The sequence below is a fragment of the Colias croceus genome, chromosome 11, assembly GCF_905220415.1.
Source record: "Colias croceus chromosome 11, ilColCroc2.1".
In the NCBI taxonomy this organism is placed as follows: domain Eukaryota; kingdom Metazoa; phylum Arthropoda; class Insecta; order Lepidoptera; family Pieridae; genus Colias; species Colias croceus.
The window spans coordinates 9,887,431-9,911,739 of NC_059547.1; the positions used below are offsets into that span (position 1 = coordinate 9,887,431).

Consider the following 24,309-nt stretch of genomic DNA (forward strand, 5'->3'; position numbering starts at 1 on the left):
ACGGCATAAATAAGGCGAATTCCACTGAGGTCCTAAGGCGGTTATAACCATCATTTGTCTCTTATAAGTGATTTCTAGATTGGATGTAGAATGGGATGAAGTTTTATTCATAACTTGTTAAATGTGTGAAAAGTATAGCTATGTAATTGTTTGGATGTAAAGACACTAACGTCAAGGCAAATTAGTCAAATATTAACTGGGTTCGTATATATTATGTAGAATCTGTATGTAAACAATATTTATTCTTAATTACAAGGTGATATATTCTTAGAAGTAATTCAAATGAATTTAGGTCGTTTACGATTTTATTGACCCAAAGTTTTCAAATCTACAAACTTTACAGGTGATGCGCTCCTTAATTATTAGATAGTGCTTGTCATTCATTAAGTAAAATATTGCATATTAGAAATCTTTTAAAAATGACAATAGAAGACGAAGTAATTTTTAAAAAATCGTTACAACATCCAGTGCCAATTACCAGCTAATAAACTTTCTTCTAGTAATTAATGTGTATCAAGATGGTCATATTTTTATAGCTTACAGTTTAGTTTAGGGACATAGGTAATAGTGAGTCAATATTGGGAGGTCTCTGGCTCCTGATGTTAAACTAGTTCCGGAGCCGATGCTTTATAGAAAGAAAGACAGAAAGAAAACAAGCTTTATTGCCAATCAGAAATCTTAATACTAACTTAACTTAAAAAAAATACATAAATAAGGCAATCGGTACAGACTCAGCGATGCTGTGGGCTTTAACAGCCGAACAGCGCTGATTTTCAGTCTACCCGTTTATCTTTTTACCTGTACATTATATTATTATGTCAATAAAGATGTTTATTAAATCATAATTTATCTACGATAACTCTCGTTCGATCTATAAACGACGATGCCTTACTTCCTTGCTCTCACCTGCTCTGCATTTGAACAAAAACTTATCATTATGACAGTATTATGACAGTAATTGCGTAAAAGTGGAGCGATGTGTAATGATAGTAAGCTTTCTTAGTAATAAGATGTCATTGCGGTAATCATTGTATTTATTTATACCATATTTGGAACAGTGATACTAAGTATTGCGTCTGAAATGGTTTCAGTTGAACATGACGTTGTGATTGTTTGATTGTAATTTGTATGTACTTATAGTTAAAATGAATGATATTAACTTCTTCATACTATGAAGAAGTTTTTAACTGAAGTTTGTAAAATTCAGAAGAAAAAAACCACGTTTGATATGACTTTCTTGACGTGCCTAGTCTGGCTACAGCACAGAAATATCTTCGCCATTACACTGCCGTCTCCGATTGGTTTAACGGAACGTTATTTCTTCATTTAACTACTTATTAACAGAGATTTAAGATTTTTGTACATATTCTACCTACTATCCATACACCCGCTATTTTCCTGTTTTCTCACAAAAGTTTTGAAGAACATAAACATAACCTATATTATGCTATAGACTAACTAGCTAACTACATACGCGCCAACACGCTCTCTAAATCGTTTCTAAGCATTGCTGTAACGAATGATCTAATTTTTTCGTCACAGCTACAAATCCCACATAAATCAACGAATAATTGCACCCAGTGTAACCGACATACATTCTGACCTTAAATTATATTATCATATCTCATTGTCCAACATTATAAGATCATAAAAAGTGGTCGATCGTGCCGCGAGTTCCGATATTTTGTACAGTTATTTAACGTTGTTGCACGTTTATACGATATCGTTACGATTTAGATTATCGGGTGATATAATATAATGGTCGTAAGTTTAATGTAACAATTATGTAGAATACCGTTACAAAGAATGTTAGCTGCAAGATGTCAGTTGATTATACGGGTCAGTTATTTTTTTCTCAAAGTATACGCATAACATACTAAAGAACTTAATACAGAAGACAGTCATTATGTATGTTTGTCTTATTTCAATATTTGTTTTTGTTAAAGCATATTCAATTTATCATACCGATAAATGCTAACATCTTCCATTCAACGTATGAATAAAACATAGAAAGAAACACACATCGCACCGACACAATGTAAACGGTCGTCACGTCAAGTTTCGTAGAAAGTAAACAGTGGCTTGAAAAGAAGATGTTTATAAGAAAAGTACAGTTTTAATTCATTTAAGTATTTCAGTACCGGTGGTTATGTTCCGCTTTATCCGTATTCGGATGAATTATGGAAATCGCGTGTTAACTCGCTCAAATCAAGATTATTATCGGATTATATATTTTGGGAACAAAGCTAAATTTTGAAAGCCATTTCGAAATAATAAGTAAGTATTATTAAAATAAAACTGCATAAGTAAGCAATTAATACATTTAAAATTATGTTAATTTTTTCGACTTTTAAAACGATAAATATCGTAAACCATGTTTTTTATATTTAAGGTAACATATATGATGATAAAATACGAAATAGTTACGAAAATCATAATAAAAGTTAAAAAAATCTGTTTCCAATATTCAAGTTGTACTTGTTTTATATGTTTACAAATTGTTATTTTTAAATAATAATAAATTACATGATAAATCGCTCAATTAAAACAACATCTAACAAATGAGTAGAAAGTTTTGGCGCGAAGATGAAATAATGCGCGCGCATGACAGCGCATTTTATCAAAATGGCGTCACCTCGTCGTCTTGTTACGAGCTTTTCACATACCTTTGAGTATCAACTAATATAATGGCCTAACAAACACCAAAACTACTTTCAAATTGTAACTGGACAAAAATTAAATGAGATCAACCGTCAGGCAATAGCTTTCAAATAAAACAAAAATCATCAAAATTGGTTCACTCTGTTGAAAGTTCAGAGGTCCACAATACAAAAAAAATAATACAATCAAATTGAGAACCTCCCCCTTTTCTTGAAGTCGTTTGAAAGTAAGTGCCTAATTTTAAAAAAGCAGCGTGTAATGTACACCGTTTCAACTTTCAAACAGATTAACGTGAGGATATAAATCTATACTATCTACTTAATAATGACTTAATATTATAAAGCTGAAGAGTTTGTTTGTTTGAACTCGCTAATCTCACCAACTACTGGTCAAATTTGAAAAATTATTTCTGTGCAAGATAGCCCATTTATCGAGGAAGGCTATAGGCTATATATCATCTCGCTAAGGCCTAAGACCAACAGGAGCGGAGCAATGCGGGTGAAACTGCGGGACACAGCTAGTAGCCTAGTGTAGAAATATGTCCCCAAAAAGTCAAATGGACACAGGTGTTATTTAATTTATCCCATATTATACCAATTATCAACAGTTACATATTCGTGACCGTAATCACAGATTAGATACTGTAATACAAAATTGCATTGTCAAAACTAACCTCATAAAGAAACATAAACATTATCATTCGATATATTTGTATGGCCAACAAGTTACATAAATTTAAATGTATTATTCTAAGGTATTATTATATTACGTGACTCTCTTGACAAATAAAATGACATGTAGAATTGTACCAAATAATTTTCTACTTTCAAATGAGAAGATAATTGGTCAAGAAAGGTAGACAATTATTATTTTCACAACTATAACTTATAATTAACTAGCGGTCCGCCCCGGCTTCGCCCGTGGTACATGTTTACGTTTTCTCTACATAAGATCCATCCTCGTACTTCAAGGAATATAATAAAAAAAGAATTATCGAAATCAGCCCGTTCAGCCGTTCTCGAGTTATGCGCTTACCAACACATTTTGCGATTCATTTTTATATATAAGAAGATGTATGAAATGTTCTAATCGAAGAATAAACCAGAATTGAAAATATCTTCATGAACCAATTATTAGTAAATGAACCATATTAACACTAGTCACTAGGTACGATAAGTGGTGTACAATTAAATCACTAGCTGCGCTCCGCGGTTTCACCCGCATTGCTTCGCTCCTGTTGGTCTTAGCGTGATGATATATAGCTTGTAACCTTCCTCGATAAATGGACTATCTAACACCGAAAGAATTTTTCAAATCGGACCAGTAGTTTCTTACATATTTTTATGAAGATCACATAAAAAACCGACCAATGAATATTTGAACGAAATCAGAGTTACCATAATTAATAAGAACCCGTAATGAAAAATGACTGATTTTCTATTTATTACATACCTAATATTGTTTTGTTATTTTGTACGTAAGTACCAAAAAATATTTTTTTTTTATTTAATTATAAATCTATAAAAAGGAACATTAACCTACAACAAACCCTCTTGTAAAGTTCTCATAGGTTTCTACAATTATTTACAAAAAAAATCATAGACTCCACTATTTAATTAGACGCAATAAAGCAATCAACACATACTTTAATCTTGAACAAAACAATGGAATTCCCTTATGTGTAGCTCATCCAATCGTCATACCATACTTTCGCATCAAACAACATTACCATCACGCGATTTTCTCCCCAATTACCGCGTTATAAAGACGAAATTTCCGTCAACCAATAAACATGTCCGCTACCGTGACGGTAGAAAGCAAATCTCTTTAATAGATCGCTTGAAATTCTTCTATATTGTCATGCGAAGTAATAACAGTGATTTCCGATAGAATTCCGATAATCCTATTAACTGAAAGTTTCTATAAAAAGATTAAATGCGTTTGCGATGTGTGAAGTAAAATATAAGCGGCCAAGTGTGAAACGCAAAGGGTCAATAACATTATGGTATGTACTTTTGAAAATTGTGTTTTAAGAAAACTTACTGGAAGCACTGTCTAAGTAAAATGAGATTTTTGGGGTTTGATAAAAAAAAAATATAGATTAAAATGTATATGTTGTGGTCATATCGTAGATTTGATCATTTCATGATATGAGTGGCCATTTCACGAAATGGTCGCATATCGTGAAATGGCCAATTTAGTTTGGCCACATCATGATGTGGTTTGGGCAGATCAATGATAAGAAATCGTTTCACGATATGGCCAATTAACGCACGGTTTTTTCATGAAATGACCAAAATTATTTGATCATATCGTAAAATAGTTACATTAATCGTTGGTAGAGGCGCTGCAAGCTCTGTGTTTATGGGATAAGATGGCGGCCGCTGGCGAAAATTAAATTATTCGCAGTTAAAAACTTCATAAATCGTTTAATAACAATATTATGAAGAAAGTCATAGCAAAGAATTTACGACGAAGAGGTACGAATACTATGGAAAATGTGGATATCTTATATGTATTTAAGAAAAAATGCGACTTAAATAAAATAATTTAAGAAACTACTACTATATTATTATAATTGTTTGTTTTTTAAAAAGCGATCCGCTTCTGGCACTCGCCGGCCGCTGCCGCGGCACGCTCGCTTTGCTCGCTCGGCTCGTGCGTTGTTTATCAAAGTGTAACCTAACCTAACCTAATTGTTTTCTATTGCAAAAACGATTCGCTTCTGGCATTCGCCGGCCGCTGCCGCGGCACTAACTTAAATGACATTAAACAAGTTTTTAGAATATAGTTATTCTGAAATTTTTTAATATTTTATGGACTCTTTCTATTTTATACGATCTGGCCAAATGTGGATGACCAAATCGTGAAACGTTGACGATTTAACGATCTGATCAAACTATGTTGGCCATTTCACGATATGCGACCATTTCGTGAAATGGCCACGCATATCATGAAATGATCAAATCTACGATATGACCACGACATATATAAACATATCTATAGGTAGGTATATTATAAAAATAATAATTAATATCGTATCGGAACATAACAGTATATACTGAAAATTCATAATCGTATCTACTTTTGAACCAATTTATTTTCAAAATGAAATCTCAAATATATCTAGAATCTAGATTAAAAGTTTATTCAAAAGTTTAATACAAAATCAACCCACGTACATATTATCTGGATAATATTTATATTGCATTTAGTAAGGAAACGAATACTCTTTTTACCAAGAACCATAAGTATATTCGCAAGCAAACACCAAAACAATGGCTTTAACTTCCCAGTACAAAACAATGGTTCCAAGTCATCAATATACAATATTAGTCCATACTCCATGGGTGTCATAATATGCAATATGTCTCGTATACTTGGAAGGGACATTTCTCTGTAGAAAAGTTATTTAGGTTAGTTCTTAAAGTGAAGGCATTTTTTAAGTAAATGACGGCGAATGTTCAGCCATTTTTGACTGAATTTGTGGACTTGTAATATATACAGGGTGTAATCGTTAAGTGTGCACACTACAAGCGATTATTCCGTAACTATTGAAGATATAAAAAAATATGTGTATACAATGGTATTCCAAAACGAGGACGTCACTTCGAACATTTGCTTTGAACACAAAATCTATAGGAAATTAAATGTATGGGAGTGTTTAATGTAACTTTTTTGGATATTTCCCGTTTTATTTTTAAAATGTTATTATTGTCATTTTACTCATTACGTAATGTTCTTTCGATATCAGTTAAAAGTTTTTTGATATCTGTAATAGTTAGGAAATAATCGCCTGTGCACACTTAACGATTACATCCTGTATATATATATAAGTGTTGGCTGTGGTATGTAAATACATTATTCAACTGGTACACTTAATTTATCAAAATTATAAAAAAAAAAGCTGAAGAACGGCAAATAATTAATTAAGGTAACTAATTGATTTAGTATATTAACGGTATCTTGTTGAAATTGCTTGATGGACCACTAAAATCTTAATAAAATTGGTCTTGCTCTAAAATTATTAGGTACGCAAAAAACATGTGTTTTATTAATAACTAGCGGTCCGCCCCGGCTTCGCCCGTGGCACATGTTTACGTTTTCTCTACATAAGAACCATCCTCGTACTTCAAGGAATATAACAAAAAAAGAATTATCGAAATCGGTTCAGCCGTTCTCGAGTTATGCGCTTACCAACACATTTTGCGATTCATTTTTATATTAAACTAGCGGTCCGCCCCGGCTTCGCCCGTGGTACATATTAACGTTTTCTCTACATAAGAACCATCCTCGTACTTCAAGGAATATAATAAAAAAAGAATTATCGAAATCGGTTCAGCCGTTCTCGAGTTATGGAATTACAACGAAAAGTGGCATTGATTTTTATATATTAGAAGATATAATATTATATGTAGTATGTACCTATTAAATATGTAAATAATATAAAGAAGTTAGTAGATAACTGTCTACAAGGCACAAGCATTATAATTATTATCTTCACTAGTTTACCAAATAAAGAATAATGTGTCAATACAGACTTTTATCTATCTCCGTGCCAAACATCCCAACCCGACCAGCATTGTGTAACAGCCATACTAATATTTATTAGTAGTAATATCTTAGTAGTAGTAAAACTCATTTAGTAATAGGATGTAATAACAAGTATAGAGGAAGATCAACGTCCGATCATAAGAAGGTTTACCGAAATACCGTTTCCCCTAATTAATATAAGATTGTAATCGTTCCGTTCGTTAACTTTGTATTTAAATGTACGTGAAATACATTTTATATCTAAACTTAAGAGGAAACATGTGGTTTTCTATGTTTGTAATGCCTTTTATATCTAAACTAGCTGTTGCCCGCAGCTTTGCCTGCGTGGAAAAGATAAATTTTCATAGTCCAAACTTTCATCCTCTATTTTATCCCCTTGGCGGTAGGAACTTTGAACTACCTATTTTTTATGTAGAAAATATCAACCTAATAAAAAGAAACACCTATGAACATGTAATAAAATTATATTTTCGTAACATTTAATTTGTGTATTTTTTTTTTTAGTATTTCATTATAATAGTTTATCTGCCATTCGGGGCGGAGACTTCAGACTGATCAAATAAATCAATTAAGAAATTAAAGCTCGTTTTTATCTTAATCATAAATGCTATTTTAAAATGCCGAATTGTTAAAAAATCTCTTTTTTCAAATTGTTTTTTTTTTTTTTAATAACAGTAGGATATCAAGAATTAAGAAACAAATTGTTTTTTTTTTCAAAACTTAAGGTACTTTTATCGGGAATTTTCTTTATAAATAGACATCTAATTGTTATAAGAGCTCTTTGAATTACGTTTTCTTCATACAATGTTTTAATTATAATATAGGTATGTACTATGTAGTAATTCTCTAAGAACCTGCGACACCCATATATTATGCATTATGCATCCAACCCACAGACTAATAATAATATACTACATAATATACAATCCAACCATTTCACTTCGAAGCCAAGGTTGCATTCACAATTAATTTTTAAGGCATTTAGAGTAACCTACTAACATTTAACTAAACAAATTATCATATAATACGAGTACGAGAGAAAAAACGCCTACTAACAGGGATGTCACTACTGAAAAAAAAATGCTTAAAATTAAAAATAATTTTTATCAAGTTTGATTCCAATCAATCACTAACACCGAGAACAAAAAATATAGGTATTCCATTCCGTTTTTAAAACTTTTTAAAGGGGTAATTATTATTTAACACAGGAAAGTGCAACTATAACGCCGTTAGTACACCGACGCATTCGCGTGCAGCAGCAAAACAACGAAAAATCTATCAGTATAGTATGGCATGTTTTCGCATATGATATGTCTCACTCTAGCACATAGATAGATGAAATACATAGTTGCGTCCTTGTCAGTATTGTTTCGCAAGGAACTGCGAAATGGCCATTACATAGACGCATTGCGAAAAAGTTGCGAAAACATTGCTGTTTACTAACGTTCCGCAGATATTTCGCTACGCAGTAGTTTCGCAGAGATTCGCTGCCGCACGCGAATGCGTCGGTGTACTAACGGCTTAATATGAATATTTGTTTCTTCTTACTAATAATTTTACGATCAATGCAATTAATTTACATATATTTATTTATGACCTAGTTCATAACAATTTGTAATAAACTCTTTGTGTCAGCCCTACTACGTCTAACCGCTATTGGGCCAACAATATGTTAAATAGTCATCACTCATCACCATTTTAGACCACCGTATTCCCTTGACATAAAGCTCAAATTCGACTGGCACAGATATGTTTAGTCGCGGTCAAGTACCTTTAACGTTATGATACCCTGGTAACGGGTGCTGAGAAAAAAAATGTCGGAGGCATTACAGATGAAGTAATTGACTTTTTATGGTGTTTAAAAAACTTCTGTGTGCTATTATTATTAAAAAGTGAATAGAGGTAGAATCAGTAAAAACATATGCACGGTGTTTTTAATCAACTTCAAAAGGCAAAACAGAAGAAAGTAATTATTAAAGCGTCAATACGCATGATTGGAATAATTTATATACATAGATAACATATTAAAAATAATTGAATAAAATGAAATAGCTATAATATAGGTAGCTTTTTATAAAATGTAGCTATTACCTTATATTCCAAGCGAGCCAGAATACATAAACTTGTCATACCTGGAAAGAAAAAATATTTTAATTAATAATAAATAGCGCAATATGACGATCATTCGAAGTAATTTAAATATTTTTTTATCTATGTAACAAGAGCTATTAGATTTTTGGTATTTTTTCTTTTATTATTTTAAATTATGTATTCCATTATTCTGCATTAAGGCGGCGTTACTTTGTTAATTAAAAAAGAACATAAAAAATGTAATATACAATTATCAGAGTTTCACCTGCAGATATGGAATAATAAAAACTTTCTTTGAATTACGAACAATATGCGCTCTCACGGGAATTCTTGCATTAGTTTTGATTAGTCTTTGTTCTATGGTGGCCATTTTGTTGAGAGTTTTTTTCGATTACATAATTCGCATAATTGCATGTTGTTACATTTTTGTATGCAAAATAGTACATAACATGATGTAAAGAGATAATTTTTAAGATTCCGTTCCGAAAGGGTAAAACGGAACCCTATTACTGAGACTTCGTTGCCTGACTGTCTGTCTCCTGGCTGTATCTCATAAACCGTGATAGCTACAAAGCTGAAATTTTCACAAATGATGTATTTCCGATGTCGCTATAACAAGAAATACGTACTAAAAAATAAAAATTAAAAAAATAATAATATTAAGGGGGGGTTAGTACGGAACCCTGCGTGCGCGAGTCCGACTCGCACTTGGACGGTTTTTTTTACTTATCTGATTGTTAGTTTCAAACCTATTTTGCTTTTCGGATTTGGATGACTTTGTTGTTTTGATCAAACATTAAAAAATTGTATCGCTGCTGTTTCCCATTAGAAAACGGACTAATAGAATACAAACTGAATTCATATTATAATTACGCATATGCCTCTTTGGATATTTTTTTTTTTCAATAAAAATACATAAATACTCAAGGTTTTGAATGAAGTACTATTATGCATACTATATCAGTTGATTTATACTCCGAGAGCTGACTGGAGAAACTATAAACACGCCTTACACCGGTTTCCGATCACTAAGTTATGTCAACAGCTGGCACCTCGTTTGTTTTAACTTCGCACTATCCTTACTATTAAAATAATATGTATATGAAAGTGTGTTTGTTTGTCATTTCATCGCGTTGCAATGGAGCGGTTACAAGATGTGATTTTTGTGTTTGGAGTTTGGACTTTGGAAATAGGAGGCTAGAGAATGACATGGGCTTATTTTTACCGTATTGAAAAATCTCATTCCAATAGGAATTTCCTTTGACTATGCTGTGAAAGTCGCGGGAAAAATCAAGTATTTGTATAGCATAATTAAAGCTACATCACAGACACAATAGAAAATCTATTGTGTCGTGGTCAGATCGGGCCGCTCGGGGCTCAATGGGTTATAGCTACATCATAGACACAATAGAAAATCTATTGTGTCGTGGTCAGATCGGGCCGCTCGGGGCTCAATGGGTAATAGCTACATCATAGACACAATAGAAAATCTATTGTGTCGTGGTCAGATCGGGCCGCTCGGGGCTCAATGGGTTATAGCTACATCATAGACACAATAGAAAATCTATTGTGTCGTGGTCAGATCGGGCCGCTCGGGGCTCAATGGGTAATAGCTACATCATAGACACAATAGAAAATCTATTGTGTCGTGGTCAGATCGGGCCGCTCGGGGCTCAATGGGTTATAGCTACATCACTGCCAAGTATTATCAAAATCCGTTCAGTGGTTTTCCCGTAAACGGGTAACAAACATACATTAGTAGGATAAGATAACATGAAAAAAAATTATCTTTCTATTCCTACTATAAATATCTCTCGTTATTTTGAAAGCGATGTATTCAGTACTCGGTAGTCGGTAGGTATATTATTTATCAGTCTGGCCCGTGACCTTACTCGCAGTAATGTGTTCTTTATGAATAATATTATAATTGTATTTCTGTATAATACTCGCAAAAATAGAAAACAAGTCGGTATATGAAATCATATTTTTATGAGTAATGTTCATAAGGTTTAAATAGTTTATAATTAACTAATTATGTTGTTAAATTTTACTTAGGAGGTACCAATATATAAACGTATAGTACTTACAGAATGTCATGGCCAAAGGATCCTTTTCTTACCTTCTTTCTAAAGGACCTTTATAATTACGCCCTTATAACACAAGAAATACAATATCATGTTTTTATTGCAAGATGTATAAGTTTACATCTTAATAAATACCTATGTATGTAAATCTAATCTTTGTGCAGTCACCCGATAATATGTCAAAGTCGAAGCATTTTTACATGCTCTTATTAGCTTCAACTGTGTTTGTATGTTTACCGACATGATAATATGTAACAGACTTCTTTAGATTCGATTTTGACCCACTTTAAACGAACAGATTTATGTATTCAAATCAAACTATGTGCACTTATCAAGGATCGGTGATCATACAAAAATTTTGGGAGTTAAGTGTGTTTATTTATGTCTATATAACATTTAGATAGATATATAACAATTAATTTACTATATTAATAAATTACTATCTATATCTATCTATACAGGGTGTAATCGTTAAGTGTGCACAAGCGATTATTCCGTAACTATTGCAGATATCAAAAAACTTTAAACTGATGTCGAAACTCGAAAGTAATGAGTAAATGAATTAAATTAAATTAAATTAACCTAATGAGTAAAATGGCCATAATAAATTTTTAAAAATAAAAATAAAATGAGAAATATCCAAAAATGTTACATTATACGCTCCCATTTATATTTGATTTCCCATACATTTTGTATTCATAGCAGATTTTCAAAATGACGTCCTCATTGTGCAAATACAATGAGGAGGTCTATTTAAAGTTTCTAAATGAACTTCCCTTCAAATTTGCGAAGTAATTAAAGCAGAAAACCAAAAAAAGAAAAAGAAAGCTAAAATCTTTCATATTAAATGTATATGCGGGATATTCATATTTCATACTAAATGTAGGGGAGGGTTTGAAGATAATTTTTTTGATATTTCTCGATTTATTTTTAAAAATTTATTACGGGCATTTTACTCATTAGGTTAAGTACTTTCGATATCAATTTAAAGTTACGGAAAAATTGCCTGTGCACACTTAACGATTACACCCTTGACCCTGTATACCTACCTATATAGGTACAAATTTATAGCGTCGCGTTAGTCATTGTGTTGTACAACAAAAGACACTTATTCGGAGATTCAACAAACTATGTAGAATCTCCGAATAAGTGTCAACAACGCTTGCCAAGTCAGTTTAAGGTTAAAGACTAAAGAAACATGTTACCATTTTACCATCACAATTTTATATAAAAAGGCGACTACACCACCGAAACTAGCGCCCCCCCAACATTTTATTTTTTTACTCCTAAACCAGATCAAATTTAAAAAATCTAGCTCGGTACTTTGCTAGTATATTACTTGTAGTATTTTTGGTATTACTTTTCATTATTTTGCATTCGGTAAATTAGGAGAACTTTTGATTACCGCCAAAAGTGGCCACTTTTGGCGGTAATCAAAAGTTCTCTAGAATAATGAACAGTTAGAATAGTGAAAAGTAATACCAAAAATACTACAAGTAATATACTAGCAAAGTACCGAGCTAGATTTTTTAAATTTGATCTGGTTATGGAGTAAAAAAATAAAATGTTCGGTGGCGCTAGTTTCGGTGGTGTAGGCCTCTTAAGACATGAAGTCACTTACATGAGAAACTTAATTATAAACATAGGTATGAACAGAAAATATCATTCGTTAGGTAAAGGTTTAGGGTAGGTTATTTACAAAATAGTGAGGCCTATCTACATAATTATGAACGTTTGAGAATATTCTTAGTTCAGAATTCAGATAGCTGTTATTATTCAGATTAGGAAATAACAAAACCATTTTTTTATCCATATATTTATTAAATATCAAATTGTTTTCTTATAGTATAGATTACAAAATATGATAAAAATAATAAAAAAATATCGGTAAATCTAGTTAAATAGTAGTTTTGTCACTGAAATGCCAAAATATTATATTTTCGAGGTATCTCTAACTATGGCACGTAAAACTAAAAATACTAAATCTAGTTTTATAAGATATAAAAACGATTTTTAAAGTAAAATTCATAATTAAGTAAGTATACATTTAAGGCACACCAACGATCTAAGACGCTTTTTTTATTAGATAAACTTACAGTAGGTAATAATATAACTATTAGCTTATGAAATGAACTAAGTACCTAATAATAAAATATAATGAATTATACGAGAACATTCGTGAGGTTCAGTTATATTTTTTTTTAAATACTGCTATTTCATTTGAGGTAAATATAAATAATATAATATGTATTCTAAACATATATCTTAAAACTAACGGTTAAATACATTATAAATGCAAGAAATTCTGTTGAGGTAGAAGTTTAATATACTACATATTTTTAGGGTTCTTTTACATGCTCCTTCCCCGGGGGCCGTGGGTATCTTTGGAATATTTCCCCACTATAAAAAAAGGGTTCTTTTACATACGTTAATTAAGTCCTCTTATATATTTGGCGCTCTAATAAACTAAATAAGTTCCGTCCCATTGTACGATAATTTTGTAAATCTAATGGGATTGATGGAGGTGGAGTTTCCTCGTGGTTATAATGTCCATTTCTATCAGATGACACACTGAACGAATTAACTATTCTGATGCTATTATTTTCTCCGGCATTACCTTGAACTTCTTTTTGATTTACGTTACAATGGTTTTGCACATGCATATGACTTTGTTCATTGGCTTTTTCATGAACATCTTTCCTTTGATTGCTATGTCTGTTCTCGCTAAGTGGTTGTCCATTTACTTTCAATCTAGGAGAATATGGTATTTCTATCAAGGGTGGGGGAAACAATGGTCTTGTATTGGTGTTTGTTACCTGTCCCGCATGATTGGTGGGTTGAGCTCTCGCGACAATCTGTACTCGTTTCGGGTCGCATGTTTGCGGTTCTACTCCTGAACTTTTTCTTTTATTGTTGCTTCCCAATTGACGTATAGTAGTGTCATGAATTCGGAACTGTGGATTACAAGTGTCTCTTTCTCGTTCTACTGGCCTTGGACTTAAATTAGCCTGCGTTTCACTTGCATGGCTTGGTAATGTACTATAAGATTTTCTTTCTGTGGGTCCTTTCTCACTGTTGCGATTATTTTCCACTCTTAGAACGGGAGGCGCGTGTGTGTTATATCGACTGCTTGGAACATGTTTATCGGTCTGTTTATTCGAATAATATTGCCCGTGCATGGGTAATTTATTTCCTTCGTTACGTCGAATTTGCTCTTCTGAGTTTCGGCTGATATTAATTACTGCTTGTGATGTACTGCTTCTACTAATATAGAGGTATTGCGTTTGTTCTATTGGTGTCATATTTGAGGAAATTCTCCTTTGATGTGGCAGCTTGTTTTTTGTATTATCAGGAATGTTCTTTCGTACTGTAGGATGGGAGGTATTAGATTGCGATTGCAGTGGATTTGAATTCAAGGGTGTGGGCGTCTGTGAACTAATTTTGTCGGTACTCTGTTGCCTGTTTACTGGTGTTTCACTACGTCTTTCCCCATTATTCGTACCATTTTCTGGATTTTGTCTCGAATTGAATTCTGTGGATGTAGTTGAAGCAGATGCAGTGTGTGATTTATTTTTTCTCTTGTTTTGAATGGCTTTCTCTGATATTTGATTAGAATCATTCTCAGTTTGTGAACTATTGCTGTTGTTGGTTTTGTCTGTTAATATTGGAGAGAAACAAGACCCTGTTTGAGATTCCGAATTAGATGTCTTATTAGTTTGAACTTGCTGAGAATGCTGAGATACATTCGAGTCATTTTCAGTTTGTGTGTATGAACTATTTCTGTTGTTGGTTTTCTCTGTCACTATGTTAGTTGCAAAAGACCCTGTTTGAGATTCCGAATTAGATGACTTATTAGTTTGAACTTGCTGAGATACATTCGAGTCATTTTCAGTTTGTGTGTATGAACTATTTCTGTTGTTGGTTTTCTCTGTCACTATGTTAGTTGCAAAAGACCCTGTTTGAGATTCCGAATTAGATGACTTATTAGTTTGAACTTGCTGAGATACATTCGAGTCATTTTCAGTTTGTGTGTATGACCTTTTTCTGTTGTTGGTTTTCTCTGTCACTATGTCAGTTGCACAAGACTCTGTTTGAGATTCCGAATTAGATGTCTTATTAGTTTGAATTTTCTGAGATACATTCGAGTCAATGTCAGTTTGTGTATATGAACTATTTCTGTTGTTGGTCTTCTCTGTCACTATGTTAGTTGCACAAGACTCTGTTTGAGATTCCGAATTAGATGTCCTATTAGTTTGAACTTGCTGAGATACATTCGAGTCATTTTCAGTTTGTGTGTATGAACTATTTCTGTTGTTGGTTTTCTCTGTCATTTGACCGCTACTTGGGTCCTTTCGCATCTGCGAATTATTTTCTTCGTTAATTTGGCTTCGTACTCTTATCCCTTGATTAAAAACAGGTTGTGTAGATGGTCCCGGAATAAATAGCCCAGAAGGTAAATGATTAAAGTTTTGACAATATTGAGGTGGGATCTGGGCTAGATTATTGTGATTGCATGGTTCTATTATTGTAGGAACAATATGTACACTGATATGTGGATAAGTATTAACATCAATACCATTTATATAGATTTTAAATCCTTCAGTCAATCTGGGTTTGTAAAAACAATTTTGATTATGCCAAGGATTTGAAAAAACTCCAGGATATTCTTTACAACAATATGCTTGTCCATTGGTTCGATGATTGTGTGTGTTATTGGATGTTGAGTATCCTTCATTAAAATTTGTTTGTGTCTTTGTTGTCTTCGGATCATCTTCACCACCAAATAATAGCTGATACTTCTTTGCTAATTCAACATTTTCATGCATTTTTTCCTTCGTTATATTACGTTTTTTGGTTTGAGCTTTCATCGTTGTACCCAGTTTCTTTGTATCTGGTGAAAAATAGAAACTCTCAATATCTTTAAATAAACGATTTATCTCAATCGATTCATTGAAAATAGGTTTTTAATGAGCCCTTTCTGTAATATGAAATCATACTATACTATGGCAAGATAATTTTACTATTTTTGTCATCAATGCATACGTTACAACAAAATATAGCGTCGTACCTTTACCTTTAACTTTTGATGCATATTTCTTCTTCTTGGCTGTTTCGCGCTTGTTTCTCTTGGCGATTTCACTTTCAGCATCTTCATAAGATCCTGGAATGATTTAAATAATTAATTTCAATCGTAATTTACCTGCTAGTATAACATAATATTCATATTCTATTATTTTCACTTCTGTTGTTAAAGTTTATAATTATTTACATTTTGTGCTTGCTTTAGCGTAAATGCGTAACAAAATAAATATCATTTCAGCCTTTTTGTATTAAATAAAGCATTACACGTTTATTCTCATTATTAAAAAAAAGTGTTGAAAATAAATGAGTATTGCAAATCGAAATAAGAATTAAATGTATAACGTGTAGATGGTATTCCGTGACCTAGGTGTTTTGTCCCAGACTAATCCATTGCGTTAATTGAATGGATTGTCAACAAAGCATCACTAGTACCAGAGGACATACTATACATACAAGTGAGAGAAGTGTTTTGTCCCAGACTACCATTACGTTAATTGAGGATTGTCAACATAGTGTCACTACCAGAGGACATACTATACATACAAGTGAGACAATAACATATGTACATATATACAAAAAAGCAAGTGATTTAAATAGCCATAGTCGCAGAGATCCAAATAAATTAATTTTAAAAGATAATCCTCGACTAAAAAAATATAATAAAAATTACCAACTAAATTAAAAAACTTGTACTAAATAATTATTTAAAAAACTTTACGAATGGCTTCAACAGAAATGTTAAGGAAATCTTGGACTCATGAATGGGATTGTATATTTGTGACTCGATTTTAATGTATGTTATAATAAATTTTGAAATTTTTATTGTTTAATGAATAATGTGAATGAATGACAAATGAATTGGACACTTTCGGCCTTACTAATAAAAAGTTAAACAATGGATAAATTTCTAACAATTTCTACCATAGCAGTGTCCTGCTCTTGCTCACATGAAACGTCAATCATAAAAACAAGACAGGTTATAGCAATAAATAATCCACTGCATAGCGAATGGGTAACATTTTATTAGTAAGACCGTTTGATTATAGATTTTAATAAAATAATTTGCACGCTGTTAAATAACGGCTAAACATGCTGTAATATTATATTGTAAGTTATAACACCCTAAAATACCATGTTTAAATGCAAATAAAGGATTTATTTATTTAATTAATTAAAAATAATTATTTTAATGTTAATTGCAGTCTGTCGTAAAAAATATAGTGTTGATAAGAAAATGAGAGCGCAAAGCTTGTTGAAAAAAATGAATTATTTTTAACGTAATATAAACGGACTATTTGTAGCTCTAATGTAAATTCGTCTGCTGCTGTCTGGGTTTTCCCGGCGAACAAAACAATTGATAGTCATGCAGGAAGTCATATAGTAATTCCTAAATAAGAAATTTTTAAATTACTATTAAAAAGTTATTTCTTAACAACATAATATGAATATAATCTTTATCGATATTATGTAAGTGTGTTATTATATCTTCGTTAGAATTTTGACAACATAATATATTGGTTACTTGATCCAAGTGTTGTTGTGTGAACAAACTCCTTGTTGATATACAGGGTGTAATCGTTAAGTGTGCACAAGCGATTATTCCGTAACTATTGCAGATACCAAAAAACTTTAAACTGATATCGAAAGTACTTAATTTAATGAGTAAAATGGCCATAATAAATTTTTAAAAATAAAACGTGAAATATCCAAAAATGTTACATTAAACGCTCCTATACATTTTATTTCCCATACATTTTGTATTCATAGCAGATTTTCGAAGTAATGTCCTCATTGTGAAATACAATGAGGAGCTTTATTTACAGTTTCTAAATGAACTTCCCTTCAAATTTGCGAAGTAATTAAAGCAGAAAACCAAAAAAAGAAAGAAAAAGCTAAAATCTTTCATATTAAATGTACTAGGTTGATCCAAAAGTAATGATAATTGGATATTTCCTGTGCACATAAAAATATAAAATAAATGTTTTTTGCTTGCTCATGTATTCACTAAGGAATCAAAAAAAAAATCATTCAACAGGCCACGTTTCCAATTACATATTTACATTAATTTGAATGTGAACGGTGCGTGCCAGAATGTTTCCCGACGAAAAGAAGAAACAACGATTCGACATGTAGAGGGTAAATTTCTAAATTTTTAATGATATCAGGATAATTTTTTGTCACGTTTTGTGATCATGGACGTTACCCGAGTTCACCATGTTTATGCTGAAACCAAAAAACAATCAATGTCCTGGATGCGAGCTTTCAAAGTGACGATGAAGAAATTCAAAGTGAAAGTCAGTAGGTTAGATTAAAGCGGTAGTTTTTTTGGGACGCTGAAGGAATAATTATGGTGGAATATTTTAAAAAGGTAGCCACTTTATTGGGCTCCTACTAAACAGACCAAATTAAAAGAGTGCGGTAGGTTAGTAAGGAAAAGAGACATGGCAAACTGCGGACCTGAACGCTGTTTCATCAAGCAACACTAACTTAACTAAGAAACACTTTCTTAGCAATAAATTATTTTAAGACGACAGCGAAGTGATGGCCGTGTGGAGGGGTTTTTGTGGATGAAGTCGAAGTTTTTTTTTTTAAGTTTAGGAAAAAAATATTGAAGTATATTTTCTAGTTAGAAGACTATCTAGAGAACTACATAATTATTATAACTGTAATGACCTTGTTTAATATTGATTATCATTACTTTTGGATCCCATGTACATGGGATATTCGTATCTCATACTAAATGTATGGGAGGGTTTCAAGTTAATTTTTTAGATATTAATCGTTTTATTTTTAAAAATTTATTATGGCCATTTTACTCATTAGGTTAAATACTTTCGATATCAGTTTAAAGTTTTTTGATATCTGTAATAGTTACGGAATAATCGCCTGTGCACACTTAACGATTACACCCTGTATAATGGGAATAATAAAAAAAAGAATGATAAATAAACAAATAAATAATCTTTAAAAAAAAGTAAAACGTTAACGGTTAACTATGATCTTTAAATTGTACTCATGCTTTATATGCGATAAGTATAGGTACATATAATATGTTAGCAAATTAATAATTTTAATTATTGTTTACTGCATATGACTGATAATAATTAAAGAATGTAATTTTCAGTGCAAACTTTGCTGATATTGATATATTATGTATTATATGTATGTATGTTTTAATTTAAAAAAATACTATATTGTTTGTTTCCCAAAGTTAAATAAATGAATAGAAACTTATAATTAAATAAATCAATAATATAAAACGATTTACTAAAATATTACCTAATAAAATAATAATGATGTAATCAGTCTCCAAACTCAATTCATCAAATTATTGTAATGCCACTGATACTTGATATGTGTACCGACTAAGTTCGAAATAAATCTGTCTGTCAGTCTGTTATATACAATATTCAAGTTTACAAAAGCATGTGTAGTACACTAACCTACAACAGCCAATTCCACTACTTCATACGTTCCCCAATCTTTACTAGGCTTTTCTTGTTTCCGCACTCGGATTTCCGTCTGATAAGCATCTTCTATTGGATACTTTATGTGTCTCATTATGTTCTTCCCTTTCGCATCTCCCCAACGGCGAGGAACACAGACCGTCTTGTTAATATCATCGTGAGGCAGTTCTAAGAAGTGAACTACGCTAAAAAGCTTATCACTTATTTCTAACGCCTGAAATTGTGAAAATTAATATTTAGCCTTTTGATTATAATTTAAAACGAACAATTTCATTGGAAAGCTCAGTAGTTAATATGGTATAATTACGATCAATCAATTTGCAGATATTAAGAATAGGTTGAACAAGGAAAATGCATTTCTATAAATGTTATTTATCCTATCAGCGCATTATTTATTTGTATATGTTTACTAAACAAAATAACAGAGATAATATCTAATATATAAAAATCAATGCCACTTTTCGTTGTAATTCCATAACTCGAGAACGGCTGAACCGATTTCGATAATTCTTTTTTTATTATATTCCTTGAAGTACGAGGATGGTTCTTATGTAGAGAAAACGTTAATATGTACCACGGGCGAAGCCGGGGCGGACCGCTAGTTATAATATAATATTCTATATTCATAAATAACTATTATTAATCATTAGGCGCTACATAAAATAATTTAATGCATATCTGTTTATAAAAAACTAGCTTTCCGCCTGCGGCCTCGCCTGCGTTTTCAAAGAAAAACCCGCATGCTTCCCGTTCCCGTGGGATTCCCGAGATAAAACCTAGCCTATGTTACTCGTGGATAATGTAGCTTTCGAATGGTGAAAGAATTTTTAAAATCGGTCCAGGAGTTTATGAGCCTATTCATTACAATCAAACAAACAAACAAACAAACAAACAAAGTTTTCCTCTTTATAATATTAGTGTAGACAAAAGCTGACAAGGAAATTGTTACTTATATTTTCAGTAACAAAATAAAATTCGATTTGAAGCAAAACACGATTCAACCGTGAAAATAATAGTGATAAACAACATTTCAGACAATTGCGTCATACTTATAAATATTGAAAACAACATACCTTTTTCTCGTCCATAGCTGCTAAATTCTATCCTCTATTTCTGGTCGTGCTATTTGTGGTCACAAACACTAATAAAAACTTTTGATACCTATAGGCACTTTTGAAACCGAATTTAAATTATTATTTTGTGTATCCCAAAGCGAGTACCGGCGTTCCCGACGGCCGGAGTATCAATGGTACGGCGCTAGACAGTGGCCGCTTATAAACTATTTTAATTATATCAAAGAACTATACGTAACATCCCGGCATCCTTATCAATGACACATGAACTCTGCAGACATCCGCTGTGTCTTATCTCCCAATTTTCCTTGAATTGGCTCATCTTCTGCCGACATCCGCTGTTATTTCCCGAATCAGGATTTTCCATGAATTGGGTGATCCTCTGCCGACATCCGCTGTGTTATATCAAAATTTAAGCTTATCTCCCGATTTTCCTTATATTGGCTCATCGTCATCGCCAGATTTAACTGTTGTTTTTGTGTGTGTTTTATTTTCGCGTGACAACAAGCCTTTGTCAATTTAATCAATCTGTGACTCAATGCAGTTGCGCGTGTTAAATACCTAACTATCGCTTATTGGCACCGTCTTTCCATCAACATGGAGACGTTCAAAAAGAGTACCTTTAAGTAATAATAAACCGGCAGGCTAAGGCTTCATTAAATTAATGCCTATATCCCTCTCTTGCCTTTTGAGGACAGCTACGCATCTAAACTGTCGAAAAATAAAAATAAATTCCGACTTTGTGGACCACCATTTTTGTACGGCATCTGTGTCATACTATTTCTATACTTACTACTTTTAATCAATTATTCCGCAACGCCGTACAAAAATCATGGAGACAAGGGGAAAATATCTCTACCTGAACTTTCGAATTCTCATCGGCACTCAGGTGGACAGCTGCTGGTGCTGAATCTTATTATTTAATGCTCTTATATCGTTCTAGATAGGTCACCTGGTGGGTCAAATGACCCATAATTTTTTCAACACGGGCCTGTAGTCTATTGCAGTGGGAACGTATATGGGCTGATGATGATGATAGTATTTATTTATCTGTAGCGCGGGCGCAGCGCTCAGTCATAGTCTATCTGTGAATGATAACTATACGTAGATATCAATGTTTTATATTTATAAAGCACTTGTATGCCATTAAAACAAACATATCAAATTCATCAAAAAAGTCGTGTTCTATCGTTAAAATATTGTAATCATTGAAAAATGTTTCGTGTTGGTTGAGATGGTTGTTAATCATCTCAATAGATGGCGCGCGCGTTAATCGTCTCAATAGATGGTCCCTCAGACACATAAAACTGAAACAATAGAATAAATTCGATCGCTCTGGCGGGTCACGGATGGCTGAGTTGGTCAAGCATCCGCCCCGGATTGGCGCGAAAGGTTGCGAGTTCGAATCCCGCCTCATGATCGAATTTTTTCTATTCTTTATAAATTTATATTTATAAAGCATTTGAATGCCATAAAACCAAAAATATAAAATTCAACTAGAATATTAAATATTTACATTATAATAATTTACATTTTTTTATACAAGTTAATGTAATAGTGGCTCGGTGGCGAGGACCTAGGACTTCAAATAAATAAGTCGGGGGTACGAGACCAGGTGAGTGTGCAGGAAATTAATTGACTATATCATGCGTAGAAAATAATTTAAGAAATAAGTAGGTATGATACTGATTTATTAGAAAAGGTATAATTAATAACACTCCTGCCTCCTTGGTACAGTTGTTGACGCGTGAGCGTAGTACCCAGGGGTCCGGCTCCTGGGCTCGATTCCCGGTGGAGACGAAGAAAAAAAAATGTCTCGGTCAGGCAGGACACAGAAGGCTGATCACTTACTTGTCCCTAAAGAAAATCGATCAGTGAAACAGATGTGTAATGCATCTGCCCCTTACCCCACTAGGGGACATGGGACGTCACTTATAACTAATAACAGACTCACTGGTTGCCTTATCGTTTAATTATGTTTCTTGATTCTTCTAGTCAACACTGATAGAAAGGTCATACACGGCACAGTGTATATAAAAGTTATTACTTTTAATGATATATTTATCATTTATTGGATTAAGTTTAATCGATGTTTGACAGAAGAAATCGCATAAATAATTAATCATTATTTATTACAACATATGAAAGTAATTAATAACCAGATGCGCTATACTTAGGTAAATAATTACTCATTAACATATTTTATTCTTTACTTGCTTTCCGTCCGCGGCTTCGCCCGCGTTGTCTAAAATTTAACATATTATATAATATTATATGCTAAAACCTTCCTCGTGAATTGCTCTTTCTATTAAAATAACCGTATCAAAATCCGTTGCGTTCTTTTAAAAATTTAAGCATACATGAAAGCGAATATGTTTTAGGTAGATATATGTATACTATCTATCCTATCCTTAGATCATTAATTAGTATAATAATGATATAAGATCCTATCCTACTATCCTATCCTATCCTACTAATATTATAAATGCGAAAGTTTGTGAGGATGGATGTATGTGTATCTATGTGTTAATATTTGTTACTCATTCACGCAAATACAACTAAACCGATTACAATATTTAAACTCAAACTCAAACATTTATTTATTCAATAAGACTTCTTCGAGAAGCACTTTTGAAACGTCATTAAAATACATATTTTTAACATTTACCACCGATTCGGAAAGCAGTATCTATGGAGAAAGTTGCTCTTTTTAATCATGTCAGTATTACAATTTAGCATACATATAGAGGTGAACAGGGATTAATTAATAAACTGTTCATCTTGATTCTTGACTGTTGAAGAAGATTTTGATCATACATTCAAATTATAAGAAATACCTAGGGTGGAGTCTCCTATTATCGGCCTGCTCCTAATATCGGCCTTTTCGAGAAAATGGAATATAACTAAAAATATCGATCTTAAATCATAAAATTTTTTATGCAAAAAGAGACTCTATATACATAAGCAAAACCTCCCAAATTTCGGTATGGGTACCTTAACTGTTAAAGATTCAGTTGGCCATAGAGCACGCGCAGGTACGAATATGCGTAGTTTGGCGGCATTGCGGAGTCAAATCCCTGAGTCGACGCTTTACGTGGATAAGTATTTTAATGGAATTAAACAAACCTAAAGTATTTAAATTTATATGTTCTTAAAGAAAAACAGTCAAATTATCGATTAAATAGTGTGTTTTTACATTTATTTGTCTTTTTAATGAAATAATTGCGGGGCCGAGATTAGGGATCTGTATTTATTGATAAATCTCAACATCGGCCGGGTGGTCGATATTGGGGTAAT

General features: G+C 32.4%; 1 protein-coding gene across 10 annotated transcripts in view; it reads right to left on the reverse strand.

The window, feature by feature from the left end:
- The window catches only part of LOC123695799 (putative uncharacterized protein DDB_G0286901), a 102,431-nt gene that overhangs the window by 31,718 nt on the left and 46,404 nt on the right, over positions 1 to 24,309 (reverse strand). The window contains exons 1-5 of one of the 10 annotated variants that reach the window (XM_045641737.1): positions 21,013 to 21,197; positions 19,916 to 20,153; positions 16,459 to 16,551; positions 15,697 to 16,281; positions 13,197 to 15,300 (exon numbers count right to left, since the gene is read on the reverse strand). The exons of 2 other annotated variants lie outside the window; for them this stretch is intronic. In XM_045641737.1, the coding sequence (XP_045497693.1) occupies positions 13,823 to 15,300; positions 15,697 to 16,281; positions 16,459 to 16,551; positions 19,916 to 20,153; positions 21,013 to 21,027 (2,409 nt within the window). In that variant the 5' untranslated portion in view covers positions 21,028 to 21,197 and the 3' untranslated portion in view covers positions 13,197 to 13,822. Of the gene's footprint in view, positions 1 to 13,196; positions 16,282 to 16,458; positions 16,552 to 19,915; positions 20,154 to 21,012; positions 21,198 to 24,309 lie in introns of those variants that run through there. 7 more of the 10 variants (XM_045641736.1, XM_045641731.1, XM_045641730.1 and 4 more) reach the window with 7 other exon arrangements.